At 32.3% G+C, this 12,937-nt stretch overlaps 2 protein-coding genes across 3 annotated transcripts; one reads left to right on the top strand and one right to left on the bottom strand.

Moving 5' to 3' along the window:
- The first annotated feature begins 3,522 nt into the window (after positions 1–3,522).
- Positions 3,523–12,582, top strand: LOC115698548 (synaptotagmin-2). 2 transcript variants are annotated; one of them, XM_061106806.1, is made up of 13 exons: positions 3,523–3,710; positions 7,710–7,834; positions 8,472–8,570; positions 8,649–8,699; positions 8,790–8,913; positions 9,768–9,886; positions 9,997–10,098; positions 10,752–10,826; positions 11,043–11,119; positions 11,223–11,469; positions 11,577–11,927; positions 12,053–12,184; positions 12,276–12,582. In XM_061106806.1, the coding sequence occupies exons 2-13, from the start codon at positions 7,724–7,726 to the stop codon at positions 12,402–12,404; spliced, it is 1,617 nt and encodes a 538-aa protein (XP_060962789.1). In that variant the 5' UTR covers positions 3,523–3,710; positions 7,710–7,723; the 3' UTR covers positions 12,405–12,582. The 2 variants fall into 2 exon arrangements, with proteins under 2 accessions (XP_060962789.1, XP_030481494.2); XM_030625634.2 differs by lacking the exon at positions 3,523–3,710 and adding an exon at positions 7,271–7,603.
- LOC133032678 (uncharacterized) lies at positions 4,719–6,586 on the bottom strand. Its single transcript, XM_061106807.1, has 2 exons — positions 6,014–6,586; positions 4,719–5,518 (listed from the first exon to the last, which is right to left on the bottom strand). The coding sequence occupies exon 2, from the start codon at positions 5,394–5,396 to the stop codon at positions 4,848–4,850; it is 549 nt and encodes a 182-aa protein (XP_060962790.1). The 5' UTR covers positions 5,397–5,518; positions 6,014–6,586; the 3' UTR covers positions 4,719–4,847.
- Positions 12,583–12,937: the final 355 nt, after the last annotated feature.

Below are 12,937 nucleotides of genomic sequence, written 5' to 3'. Positions count from 1 at the left end.
TAGGGTATGTTTGGTAGGAAGGATGGAAAAGTGGAAGGATGGAGAGTTTAAGAAGGAGGGAGAGAATAGAGGAGTGGAGAGGAGTGGAGTAATCCTTTGTCTTGTTTGGTAAGGTAGGAAGGAGAGATAATAATTTCCAATCCTTTTGTTTGGTATTAGAAGGAGAATTGAAAGGATGGAGAGTGATTTGTTAATAAAATTACTATTTTGTTAATAAATATATAATAGGTATGAGAGAGAGAGAGAGAGAGAGAGAGAGAGAGAGAGAGAGAGAGAGAGAGAGAGAGAGAGAGAGAGAGAGAGAGAGAGAGAGAGAGAGAGAGAGAGAGAGAGAGAGAGAGAGAGAGAGAGAGAGAGAGAGAGAGAGAGAGAGAGAGAGAGAGAGAGAGAGAGAGAGAGAGAGAGAGAGAGAGAGAGAGAGAAACAAAATGGTATTTTGGAGGGTAAATTTTTAATTTTCCCACTTTTTTTTTCACCCTCTCTTCTACAATCCGTCCAATAAAGGGAGGATACAAAATGGTGGGCCTTGACTGATTTTTAATCCCTCCAACACTCCTCTCCATCCATTTATCCATCCTGCCAAACACATAGAAATATAATCCCTACTCTCCACACTCCCTGCATTGCTCTTCCTTCCTCCTAAAAGCCCTCCTGCCAAACACACTATTAGGTTCAAAGTTGTTAGTATCCTATCTAATAAACCACAAAGAAAAGATGTCAAAATGATATAACTTTCATTCTTTTAGTTATAAATATTTTCCAGTATTAGTGATTTCAATGAAATGAATTACCAATTGCTAATAACACTATCTATTTTATCAATTTTTGTTCTCTCATTTAGTTGGTGAAATGTTTATGCTATTTATATGATGTAGACTTAATTATGTAGCATGCCATGTTTTGCCCATAGCTTCTCATTGTTAGAACTTGATCAAGCCTTTGAATAATTTAAGAACAATCAGATTAGTGATTTTATTGAGCCTGAAGGAGAAAAATATTTTCCAAAACAAATTTTTTGTTATTTAATTTTTATTTATTTATTGAAGTAAAGATCAACTTGCATTTTGATGACATTGATTTTCTTATATAATTTTAATGATTAAGCTCATTTTTAATTGATTTATTGCCTCATGAATATTTTAAAGAAATTCATTTTGCATGCTACAACCTAATATACCATACTATACCAAGCAATAATATATTATCCCAGTTTTATTTATTATTGTATGATTTATCTCATATAAATTTGTACTTGTTTTGATATTGCATTTGGATTTGATTGATAATGTCTTCTTTGTTCAATGTATAATATGTGGGATTATTAAAGTTCTGGTTATCTTGATGCTTTATAACACCTTACAAATTTGAAAGGATAAGGTAAGATGCTGGTTTGTTTTGTAATTTTTGGCAAAATTTATAAGATGAAGAATGTTGCATTGACAAATTTCAACACAGAGATGAGACTCATGTACTCCAAAATCATGACACGAGAGAGAAAAAATATATATTTTAATTACTTTTGTAATTTTAAAATAGTTAAAAGTTTATGAAATAATTGAAATTATTGGAACCAATAAGAGTACAACAATCTTAATTGGCGTCTTATTCAGCTGTCATTTAATTGAGAAATTTAACTATTATAGTGATTTGCCAACAGAATTAAAGTAAATGGGGTATTAACACCAAAATAAAAAATAAGGGGATTATAAGTATACAAATTAAAAAGAGATTTAACTACAAATTTCTCTATATCTAAAGGACAAATCCATCTATATAGGATGTTGTTTTTTCTATATCTATTAATGTTAAATGTATTTATTATTTTATTAATTTCAATTTTACATAAAAAAAAATTGATAACAAAATTTGTATGTAAAATTATTTATTTTTTATAAAAATACCTATATAAAAATAATTCAAATTAATTTTTTTAAAAATAATAATAATTAAAATTAATAAATTAATAATTTTTTTAATTATTAATATAATTTTATTTTTTTAAATAAATATATTATTAAATATTATTATAATATGTATAAAGTTTTACTTGTATACAAGCAGTCCTAAGTAAGAATATTACATCATAATAACTACAAGATTTAAAATTAATGGTAAAAAAAAACGTTCCCTACCGGTAGGAAACTTTTGCAAAGTGCTACCATAATTTTACCCTATATATGTACAAAACTATACTAAACAAACCTTGTACATAAATATATTATGGGCTTTAAAATTAATATTTACAGAATTATGGTAGAACAAAATAGTATTACCCACGACACTGCCACCAGCCACCACCCTTATACCATCACCCATTTGACCCATAGAGCCCCCGATAACTTTTCAGAGACCCATATTAATTCAGACCAATCCACCACCCAAGCCTTTAACATCAGCAAGAACTCTGCTCAAACTCCATCTCTTCACACCGTACATTATAGCCAAAATCCAACATAGAAAGTTAGACCCCACCACGAGCTCCATCGCTCCTCTGATCAACTTAAAGGTACAAGGTGGTTGTATAGCTAGCCTTGGATTAAGATAGGCTAAGTCCACCCAGCACAAGAGCTCACAAAGTTTTTTCTCTCTTTTAATCAGGGACGGACCCATTAAGATTGATGTGGGGGCTATAGCCCCCACGAACAAAAATATTGTCTTTTAAAAAATTAAATGTAAATTTTTTTATTTAATAATTATAGGCCAAAATAGTAGAAAAGCCCCCACAAAATTAGATAAATTTAGTAAAAGTGATTATAATGTAGCTATAAATATTTTTTTATGATAAATTAGGCCCCACAAAGTAAAATTCCTGGGTCCGTCACTGCTTTTAATTATACACATTTTTTTAGTAATTTCTAAAAATATATCACATATCTTTTAAATAAGGGTAAATATTATTTTAAACTTTGTGTTTTGTAAAAATTATCGATTAGACTATTTGTGTTGTTAAATGACAAATTGAATCATGTGTATTAAAAAATAGAACAAAATAATACCTAGCCTGATTTTTTATCAAAATAAAACATAATAATAACTCGATTAGAAGTTTTATGACAATTACATTTTAAACAACCATTCGTATTAGAAATTATTTTCAAATATATTTTTTTAAAAAGAATATTATCGATAATTGAGTAAAACGTACTATTTATTTTGTACCATTTTAGATAAAATTCTAATAATTTTAATTTTTTTTAGGTCCCGTAAAATTATAAAGAAAGACTTGGGTGATTATCTCATTCAAAAGGGAAGAGATTTTTTCAAAATAAGTTTGATTTTCTTTAGCTTTATTTTTATTTTTTAAAATTCTTTTTTATTCATTAATTAAATATTATCATTTTTTACATTTTTTATAAAAATCAAATAATTTATATAGAAAACTTATACAAAAAAAAATTAGCCAAATACAACCCACAACTCTAGTCTAGTCTACCATTTAGACTTTTGTCATTAGCTCTAGTCTCCTGTTTGGCACATAAGAATAAGAATAAGGATAAGTAATTCCAATCCCATGTTTGGCACATAATAATTAACAATAAGAATAAGGATAAGTAATTCCAATCCCATGTTTGGATCAGTCATTACTATTTAAACCTCACCACCAAACTCAACTCGCCTCATTCGCCGTGCTCTCCTCGCGCCGCCTGTTTTGGTCGCCGTCGCCGTCGCCGTCGCCGTCGAGCTCATCTGGTCTATCCTCAAAATTCCCGGTGTGTTGCCGCAATCTCTTCCTCTCCATTAATTAATTTCTTCAACAATCATATATTATTCATAGTAAAAACCCTTAAACCCTTTACATTCTTATTATATACTGAGCTTAGTTACTTAATAGCGAAAATGGAGTTTGATTTTAGGTAGAAATGATTTCCCTGAAGAATATGATTTAGAGCTTGCTTGGTTATGAATTGTTTTGCTGATTTGATCAATGAATAATGTATCATCATGGTAATTCAAAACATTTAAGAGAAGTTCGATTAAGAAACAGAAAAGAGAAAAGCACATTTATGAAATGGGTAAGAGTCTTGATTTTGTGTAGAAGAAGTAATCATATACTGTTGAGTTGATTATACTTAGTTATGAGTTCTTTGAATTCATTGGCTGTTGGTTTTGGGTTGTATTTGGTTTCTTCTGTTAACCATTTGTTTAGTATCTGATTGATATAGATTTTCAAGAATTTACTTTGTTAGTTCATACATTTCTACCCTCTTGAGGATGATGGATGTACCACAATATTAAGGGATTTTACATCTTCTTCAGTGTAAACCCTCTCCATTCTTATTATACTGAGCTTAGGTAGTTACATAATAGCGAAAATGGAATTCTTCTTTATCATTCTCTGAAGTTTGATTGTAGGTAGAAATGGCTTCCCAGAAGAATATGATTTAGAGCTTGCTTGATTATGAATTGTTTTGATGATTTGATCAATGAATAATAATGTATCATCACGGTAATTCGAAACATTTAAGAAAAAGAAAAGAAAGAATCACATTTATGAAATGGGTAAGAGTCTTGATTTTGTGTAGAAGAAGTAATTATATACTGTTGAATTGATTATACTTATTTATTAGTTCTTTGAATTCATTGGTTGTTGGTTTTGGGTTATATTTGGTTTCTTCTGTTAATCATTTTGTTTAGAATTTATCATTTTCTGTCATTGCATTTTGGGGTTTCTGTTTCTAATATTTGATTGACATACATTTCTATTCTCTTAAGGGTGATGTTAGTTCCTTGGTGAATGATATATTTGAAATCTTTTGGGGATTTTACATTTTCTTTAGTGTAAATTAGTTCAGACTAAAAGTTGATTGCACTTTATGAACTTAAATGAGTTGTGCAATGATACAACTTCATCTTTTCCAATCTATGTTGTTCCATATTTCGAAGCATATATACAAGTTGTGTAAACATTCAAACACTTTGTAGTTCCTTAGAGGTAGTTTTAATCTCAAAGTAGGTACCTCTACAACTTCATCAACTTGTAACTTCACATCACCATCCTTGTTTAAATCTACCACAGGATCATTATTATAAAAGGGAGCATCAAACTCATCAAATGTATTGTCAGCCATGTCCTCATCTATATTAGTAGGGGCTTGCTCATTCAAATCTACCTCTGAATCTGCTTCTGGGACAAAAGTACCAACAATACTTCGTGGAGGGATAGTTGGCAGAGTAGGTCCTAAAATTACATGCCTCTTAACCTTAGTCACAAACAGTGGCAACAAGTTCTCCACACTCACTTTTGCCTTCATTCTTAAGAACAATTTTACTTGACTATCTTTCACTAAAACCTTCAACTGTATCTTATTGTCTTTCATGTACATGTAACACACCTCTACTTTTAGTTCATACACAAGAATGTTTATATCCAACTCTTCATACAAAATTTCATGCATCTTTTATAAAGTAGTGTCAACTTCAAACAATAACATCTTACTCTTTGGGTTATTGAATATTCAGTTGAAACGTTCAACTGTCCAAGCCCCATTATACAGTACAACTACAAATGCAATTGAATCTACAAAAGAAAGAGAAGGAAAAAAAATTAGTTAATGAAAAATATGTCGAGAAATATTGCAAGTTATGTCGCAACAAATTATAAATCCTGTTGACAAGCAAGTTGCATAACATCGCAACATGTCGACAAAATTCCCCCCAACTTAACCAACATATAACTCTAAACTATCTCCAGATGTTGTAAACAATGTCGACAGACATCGAAAAATCGTACACGGTGAGCATAAATTGGCCCATGTCGTGAATTTAATCGCTACATATCGCAAAATATCGTGAAAAGTCATCCCTAACCTTCAACATACTCTAATGTCGCTATATATCACAAATTATCGCTAAAACTCGAAAAAAAAACCCAAAAAATGTAGAATTTCGCAAGCTCGAGTTTTAGGAATAAGACAATCAAAATAAAAGAATAATATGTGTAGATCTATTCATTTCAACCTAAATACAATTAAATATAACTTAATCCAATAAAATTACTAAATAAATTACATACCCATTGTTTTTTTCAAAAGATTATGTTGGCAGGGAGCTTAGGTTGCTCCTAGACACTTGGTTGTCAAGCAAAATTGATGGACTCCGGCAAATGGTGCTCCGGCAATGCAGAATCTCGCAAGTTGTGTGTGACTTTGTAGAGAGAGAGTGACAGGAATGAGAGGGGAGGTAGTAATTGGGGTTTAGTTTTATTATTTGAGGAGTAAAATTAGTACTAAAAAAGAATATAGCATATTTCTTTTGATATTTAAGAGGGAGGCATATAATAAAACCATACACTTAATTTAAGTATGCATAGTCAAATGTAACCCTGCTTAATGACAAACATTAATATAAGCACTTCTATTGAAATTGTTGGCTTAAATGGTTTTTGGAATAATAAATAGATGTTAGAAAATGGTTTCAAACCCTAGATTTTATTTTTGTGTGTTTTCTTCAATCAAACACAACCTAACACTTGATGTTGACATTTCCATTCAATATCACCACAGGGATAAAGCATCCTATCCTTTGCTTGATATTTTAGTCTCCTTTTTCCCATTGAATTGATTCTCTCTCACATGTGATGTGCTTAAACATCTTTCTCTTATTTGTGTCCTACCTAAGCGAAGGAATTCAATTGAATTCATTATGGGTTTGGGCCTACCCATCAGTAGTGGGCCCAATCTAGAAGAGCACTATGTATGATTTCATTGTAGAATCTAACTAATTAATTTTGTTTAGCCTTTTAAGCCAATCAAAAGGGGGTTTAGATAATTTTCCATTTTTGTTCCCCGACTATTATATTTCTGGTAATTGGCACCAATATTGATCCTTGTTAAAGCAATGTACTCTCTTCATCAACAACTCAAAAAAGATTGACCAAAAGGGTTAATTTGAATTTTGATTGACTTTTATTTGACACATACAAACAATACAACAATGGTACATTGTGTGCAATAATCTTAGAATTTATAACCCCAAAATTTCAACCTAACCTCAAATTTCAATTAATTTCAAAGTAAACTGATGTTGTGTCCCTTTTAAAGTATACATGTTTGTTCATTTTTCTTTTAAATTAAAATAAAAATAAAACTATATGATTATGCCTTTTCTTATGTTATGTTTTAATTTTTATAATAAAAGTCAATAACGTTAAATAAATAAATGTTTTTTTGCCGAAACACCTAAAAGCCAAAATTGCAACTATTTGTTGTTTTCCTATACACGTTTTTAATTCAACTATTAATATTATTATTATCCCAATATCTTACATCCACGGAAAATAAACAAATAAAATAAATATAGCAGAAAATTTTATATTGGTCGTTCTCTTCTAATATCCCTTCCCTCTCTAATTGTAATAAAATAATAATATTTCAAAAAGCATTGGACCAATGAAAATGTGCCAACTAAGCGTTACCGACACTTACTAATCCCACAAAACATTCTAAACTTTCCTTTCGCATCCGTTGTTCTGTTCTGTTCTGTGATCGTTTCTCTTTTCTCGTTCATCACAAAATCCTTGGCCACCAAGATTTTAATTGCTTCATTTAATGCAACTTTTATCCTTCTGCTAAGGGAAAGATTAAAACTTTATACACAAATATTTGTGGGTTTTCTCTCCTCTTATTTGTTTCGTTGATTGTGAGTTTTCTGGGTTTTCTTACAACTGGTTTGATATATTTTTCTTCTGTGCTTTTTTTCCCTTTGAAAAGACTGAAGATCTGAGATGGGTATTTTGAGTGCTATAATGGGCATTTTTGGTTTTGGAGTGGGAACTTCAATTGGGCTTGTGATCGGCTACTACTTGTTCATATACTTTCAGCCAACTGATGTCAAGGTTTGTTGTCACACTTTTTTTTTTTAGTATTCTGTTCTCCACTTGTGTGTTTGTGTGTGTGTGTGTGTGTGTGTGTTTATTAATGAACGTAATTTTCTGGATTATGCAGTTGTATATATGCTCGTACTAGAATAGTTGCTTATGTTTGTTAAGCTTGTTGAAGAAGAAGACCCTTTAGGTTGTTTGTCCATTGCTTGTATTTACAGTCATTTGGTTGGTACTTTAGGTTATCATCTTGAGTTCATAGTTTCTTTTTTAGTTTGTTTCAATTAGGCCATTTATGTACTTGTACTAGAATACTTTTCGAATTTGGTGATGTGTCGCAGTGGCAGTGTCAATAATGGAAACAAGAAGCTAAGAGTGTTTATTAAGCTTGTTCAAGAAGACCCTTTAGGATATTTGTCCATTTCTTGCTATTTTTTACGGTCATTTTGGATGGTACTATTGATTAATCAAATTGAATTCATAGGTTCTATTATAGCTTAACATAAAGTTCACTTCATGGTTTACTATTGTCTCTTCCCCTTAATATCATTTACTTGATCAAATTTTACAAATTCGTAGAACTTATGCTGTCTACTATTGGTTGTAGGTTTGTTAGATTTTTGCTTATGTTTATTGTTATATATGTGTCCAGGATCCTGTTATTCAGCCTCTGGGGGAGCAAGATTCCAAAACTTTTCAAGGGTTACTTTCATTGATACCACTTTGGGTCAAAATGCCTGATTATGATCGAGTATGTTTGATGATATACGAAAATGCTTAAGTTCCCACTCTCATATGTTAAGGTTCTAATTTGCTTGTTTATGTGAAGGTTGACTGGCTGAACAGGTTTATTGAAATCATGTGGCCTTATCTGGACAAGGTATATGAAGTATAGGTTTCATTGTTGTTTTGGAGTATTGATAGACCTTTTATTCTTTTTGTTGTTTTCTCCCTATATTATGTGTTTCAGGCCATCTGCAAAACCGCACAGACTATAGCCAAGCCCATTATTGAAGAACAGATTCCAAAATACAAAATTGATTCTGTTGAATTCGAGGCACTTACCTTGGGCTCCCTACCACCTACATTTCAAGGTTAGATTCCACACTTCTAGCACTGACTCATAGACACCAATGAACCAAAAGATAGTTTATCACTAGAAGTTCATTAGCTGAGTTGTGAATAGATAATGGGTGACCTTGATACAACCACTTGGGTGGAACTCACTCCCAAAAGTTAGCCTCGAGAAGGAAGGTGCCCAAATAGTTATGGTTGTATCAAGTGGTATAAGAACCATGCACTCTCAAGTAGGATTGACGTCACAAAAGGGGCAACCTGTGGATTAGGCCCAAATTAGGCCACCGTAGAGTGGACTGCCGTGAATGTTGGCTCCAAAAGAGGGTGTATTGTTAGGATCCCATGTAGACCAAGTATGAGAATGGGATTGGCTAGTGGTATATAACTACTTGGGCACCACCCTCCTCTCTTAGACTAGCTTTTGGAAGTAGTTCTACCCAAGTGGTTGTATCAGACCTCCATTGGTTCTTGGTTCATTTGCATTTATTTATCAAAGTTCTGATAGCAACATACTAATAGATGGAGTTTACACTTGGTGTTTCAAACTAAATGTTGTCAAAAACAGCATTTAAAAGATTTCTTCCATATATGAGTAATGATGCTTTCTTCAATTTGTAGTTAACCAATTTCTTTGAAATTACCTGCTAAGGTACACACCTAACTACTTAAGCTAGAGTCAAGTGGAGCTGTATGTGGCATACTTTGGAGCCTATTTTGGGCCCTGCTGGTTCATTATATATCTTTTGTTGTTTGTGGTGTTTTTTGGTAGACACAGTTACACTTACACAATAAGATTTCTGTACTTTCCAGTGTTTTTAATTTTATATTGCTGATTGTGGCACTGCTCATTCTTGGTCTCCTTATATATCAGGAATGAAAGTGTATGTAACTGATGAAAAGGAGTTGATAATGGAACCAGCATTAAGATGGGCTGGAAATCCTAACATCATGGTTGCTGTTAAAGCATTTGGTTTGAGAGCCACAGTTCAGGTATTTGTTTGGAATTGAAAAAAATTCTCTTATTAACTATGATCAACCATATGTAGCTCTGGATTCAACATTTTAGAGTACTGAATTACCGATTCTTCTCAATGCTCTAGGTTGTTGATCTGCAAGTATTTGCTCTTCCACGTGTTACCCTGAAGCCTTTGGTTCCACAATTTCCTTGTTTTGCGAAAATACTTGTTTCCCTTATGGAGAAGGTACGGATCTATATATCTTTACTGCTAATGTTAAGGTAGAATTGGCGATTCGTATTATTGTGTCGTATTGACATGATTATGACACAACATGATGAAAGTAAACACTAACATAACACAATTATTGAACGTGTCCAAATATTAAACTTGAATACGATGCAATTATCTTAGCATGTCACACGATAACACAATTATGATACGATTAATATGTTAAATTGACACGATTAAACATAAGTATGTAAAACTTTAAGAAGCTTATGTGTTATCATGGCAACACAATTATGACACAATACTATTAAGGTAAACAACAAATACAATACGATTAATTTAACATGTTGAAAACATAAACTCAAACACGACACAATTATTAAACATTTAACCCAAACCTATAAATTGTGTGTCATTTTTGAATCGTGTAATCGTGTCATGTCTGTCAAAAATCTCCGGTCCTCTGTTAAGGTAATTTTGGGGCAAAAGGGCATTTGTTTACTTGGTAGAGTTATAAGAATGGTGCTGTTTCTTCTTGGTAAATTTTCTTATCAAGTTCTACAATTTGATGGCACTTTTTTTTAATAGAATGCCACTCTTTTTCCTGTCTTGTCTTCTTATTTCTCTTGGAATCCTTCATTCAATATTGTTTCCAATGTTTTTTGCAGCCACATGTTGACTTTGGATTAAAAGTACTTGGTGCAGATGCTATGTCCATTCCTGGCCTCTATGGGTTTGTCCAGGTAGAGGCTTAGACTTAGTTGAACATGCATCCATCTAATATAGACAAACATAATTATCTGAGAATACATATTTCTCCTAATATAATAACTAAATGAATATTCCTTGCAGTTTTTTACTTCTCTTTTTCATTGCTTTGTGCTTAGTTTATTATTCGGAGGTGCTTCATTTTGCTTTTTGACACTGTTTTCTTCTATTATTTTTTTGGTTTTTCTCAGGAGATGATTAAAGATCAAGTTGCAAAAATGTATCTATGGCCCAAAGCTCTAGAAGTGCAAATTATGGATCCAACGAAGTTAGATTTTTTTTTTCTTTTTCACCCCCTGATTAAATCATAAAATTTCATCCATACCTTAGACCTATTCCTATAATTTGATGGCATTGCTTAATTTTGGCAGAGCTGCAAGGAGACCTGTTGGAATTCTGAATGTAAAAGTTGTGAGAGCCTTGAAACTTAAAAAGAAAGACTTTTTGGGGGGAGCAGATCCTTATGTTAAACTTAAGTTAACTGAGGATGTGCTTCCTGGAAAGAAAACTACGGTGAAGCACAAATCTTTGAGTCCCGAATGGAACGAGGAATTTAACATGGTTATCAAAGACCCCCAAACTCAAGCATTAGAGATAATGGTTTATGACTGGGAACAGGTAAATTATTTGTTTGAGTTTTTTCTTGTTTGCATTGTTTGGATATGTGGAATGCTAGCAATACTGGTTGTTTTTCAAGTGATGTTTTTTGTGTTTTTAATTCTAAGGTTGGGAAGCATGATAAGATGGGTTTGAATACCGTTCCATTGAAAGACCTCACGCCGGATGAGTCTAAGGTTCTCACATTGGATCTACTTAAAAACATGAACGAAGATGATGCTCAGAACGACAAGTTTCGTGGGCAGATTGTTTTGGAGATGACATACAAACCTTTCAAGGAAGATGAAATGCCTGATAATGTTGAAGATTCAAATGATGTACAAAAGGCACCTGAAGGAACACCTGCAGGTGGTGGTTTACTTGTAATTATAGTTCATGAAGCTGAAGATGTTGAAGGAAAGTACCACACCAATCCATATGCCAGATTGCTTTTCAGAGGAGAGGAAAGAAAAACTAAGGTATGTATGTTGTTACTTGTTACTTGTCATATATTTATGAAAGCTCAAATGTGGAACTAAGTATTGTTTTGAACTGAGTTTCATGTTTTATAACAATAATAATAATAATAATAATTATAATGTAGTATGTGAAGAAGAACCGGGATCCAAGATGGGATGAAGAGTTTCAGTTTCCACTGGATGAACCTCCTACCAATGATAAGCTTCATGTTGAAGTTGTTAGTGTTTCTTCAAGAATGGGTTTGCTCCATCCCAAGGTAAATAAATACAATTTGTTCTATCTGTATTTTATGATAATGTGAAGCCCTCTTATTAGTTTCTATACTTTTCTTTCTTTTTTTCAAACAGGAAGTTCTGGGGTATGTGGATATAAAACTAGCTGATGTGGTTAGCAACAGAAGAATTAATGAGAAGTACCATCTCATTGATTCCAAGAATGGAAAGATACAAATTGAACTGCAATGGAGGACCTCTTAACTACTATTAATGACTGATCTGGATTTGTAATTTGTAGGACTAAATCTCATCTTAGACGGTTAATTAAGGTTGGCTAAATACTGCTACTACTACTACTATATTGTAAGAAGTGGGGTTGTTTTACTTCACTTTTCTTTTTAATTATACAATTTCAAATCTTGAAGAGAGTTTCATATTATTACCATTTTTGTTTTTGAAGTTAAACCGGTGTTTAACTAGACTGAGTTACCATTCACAAGTAAGTAACCAGTGATGCCAGAGCTGAGGCATTTATTGACTATTTGTCTCATTATATGGCTTTTACAAACTATATCTTAGCCAAAAACCAATAGACACAAAATGCCAAAATTAAATTACATGCTTCCAAACACTATTTGGGACACGTGAAGAGTTGTCCAAGATTGTGGAAGTTTGAGTTACAAAGCTAGTACTATTTTATAGAGATGCTTCATTCCACTTGTCGTAAGTACACACGTTCCTCTTCTTCTAATAATACTGAGAAATTTTAAGACATGTCAATGTCATTTCTCATT

This window comes from Cannabis sativa, chromosome X, assembly GCF_029168945.1.
Source record: "Cannabis sativa cultivar Pink pepper isolate KNU-18-1 chromosome X, ASM2916894v1, whole genome shotgun sequence".
Lineage (NCBI taxonomy): Eukaryota > Viridiplantae > Streptophyta > Magnoliopsida > Rosales > Cannabaceae > Cannabis > Cannabis sativa.
The sequence above is the reverse complement of the archived record's forward strand: the minus strand, read 5'-3'. Positions and strand labels throughout refer to the sequence as shown.

Coding starts and splice junctions, on each gene's coding strand:
- LOC115698548 (XM_061106806.1), top strand. CDS start 7,724: ATGGGTATTTTGAGTGCTATAATGGGCATTTTTGGTTTTGGAGTGGGA. Junction 9,887..9,996: donor GTTTGAGAGCCACAGTTCAG/GTATTTGTTTGG, acceptor TCAATGCTCTAG/GTTGTTGATCTGCAAGTATT. Junction 11,928..12,052: donor GAGAGGAAAGAAAAACTAAG/GTATGTATGTTG, acceptor ATTATAATGTAG/TATGTGAAGAAGAACCGGGA.
- LOC133032678 (XM_061106807.1), bottom strand. CDS start 5,396: ATGCATGAAATTTTGTATGAAGAGTTGGATATAAACATTCTTGTGTAT.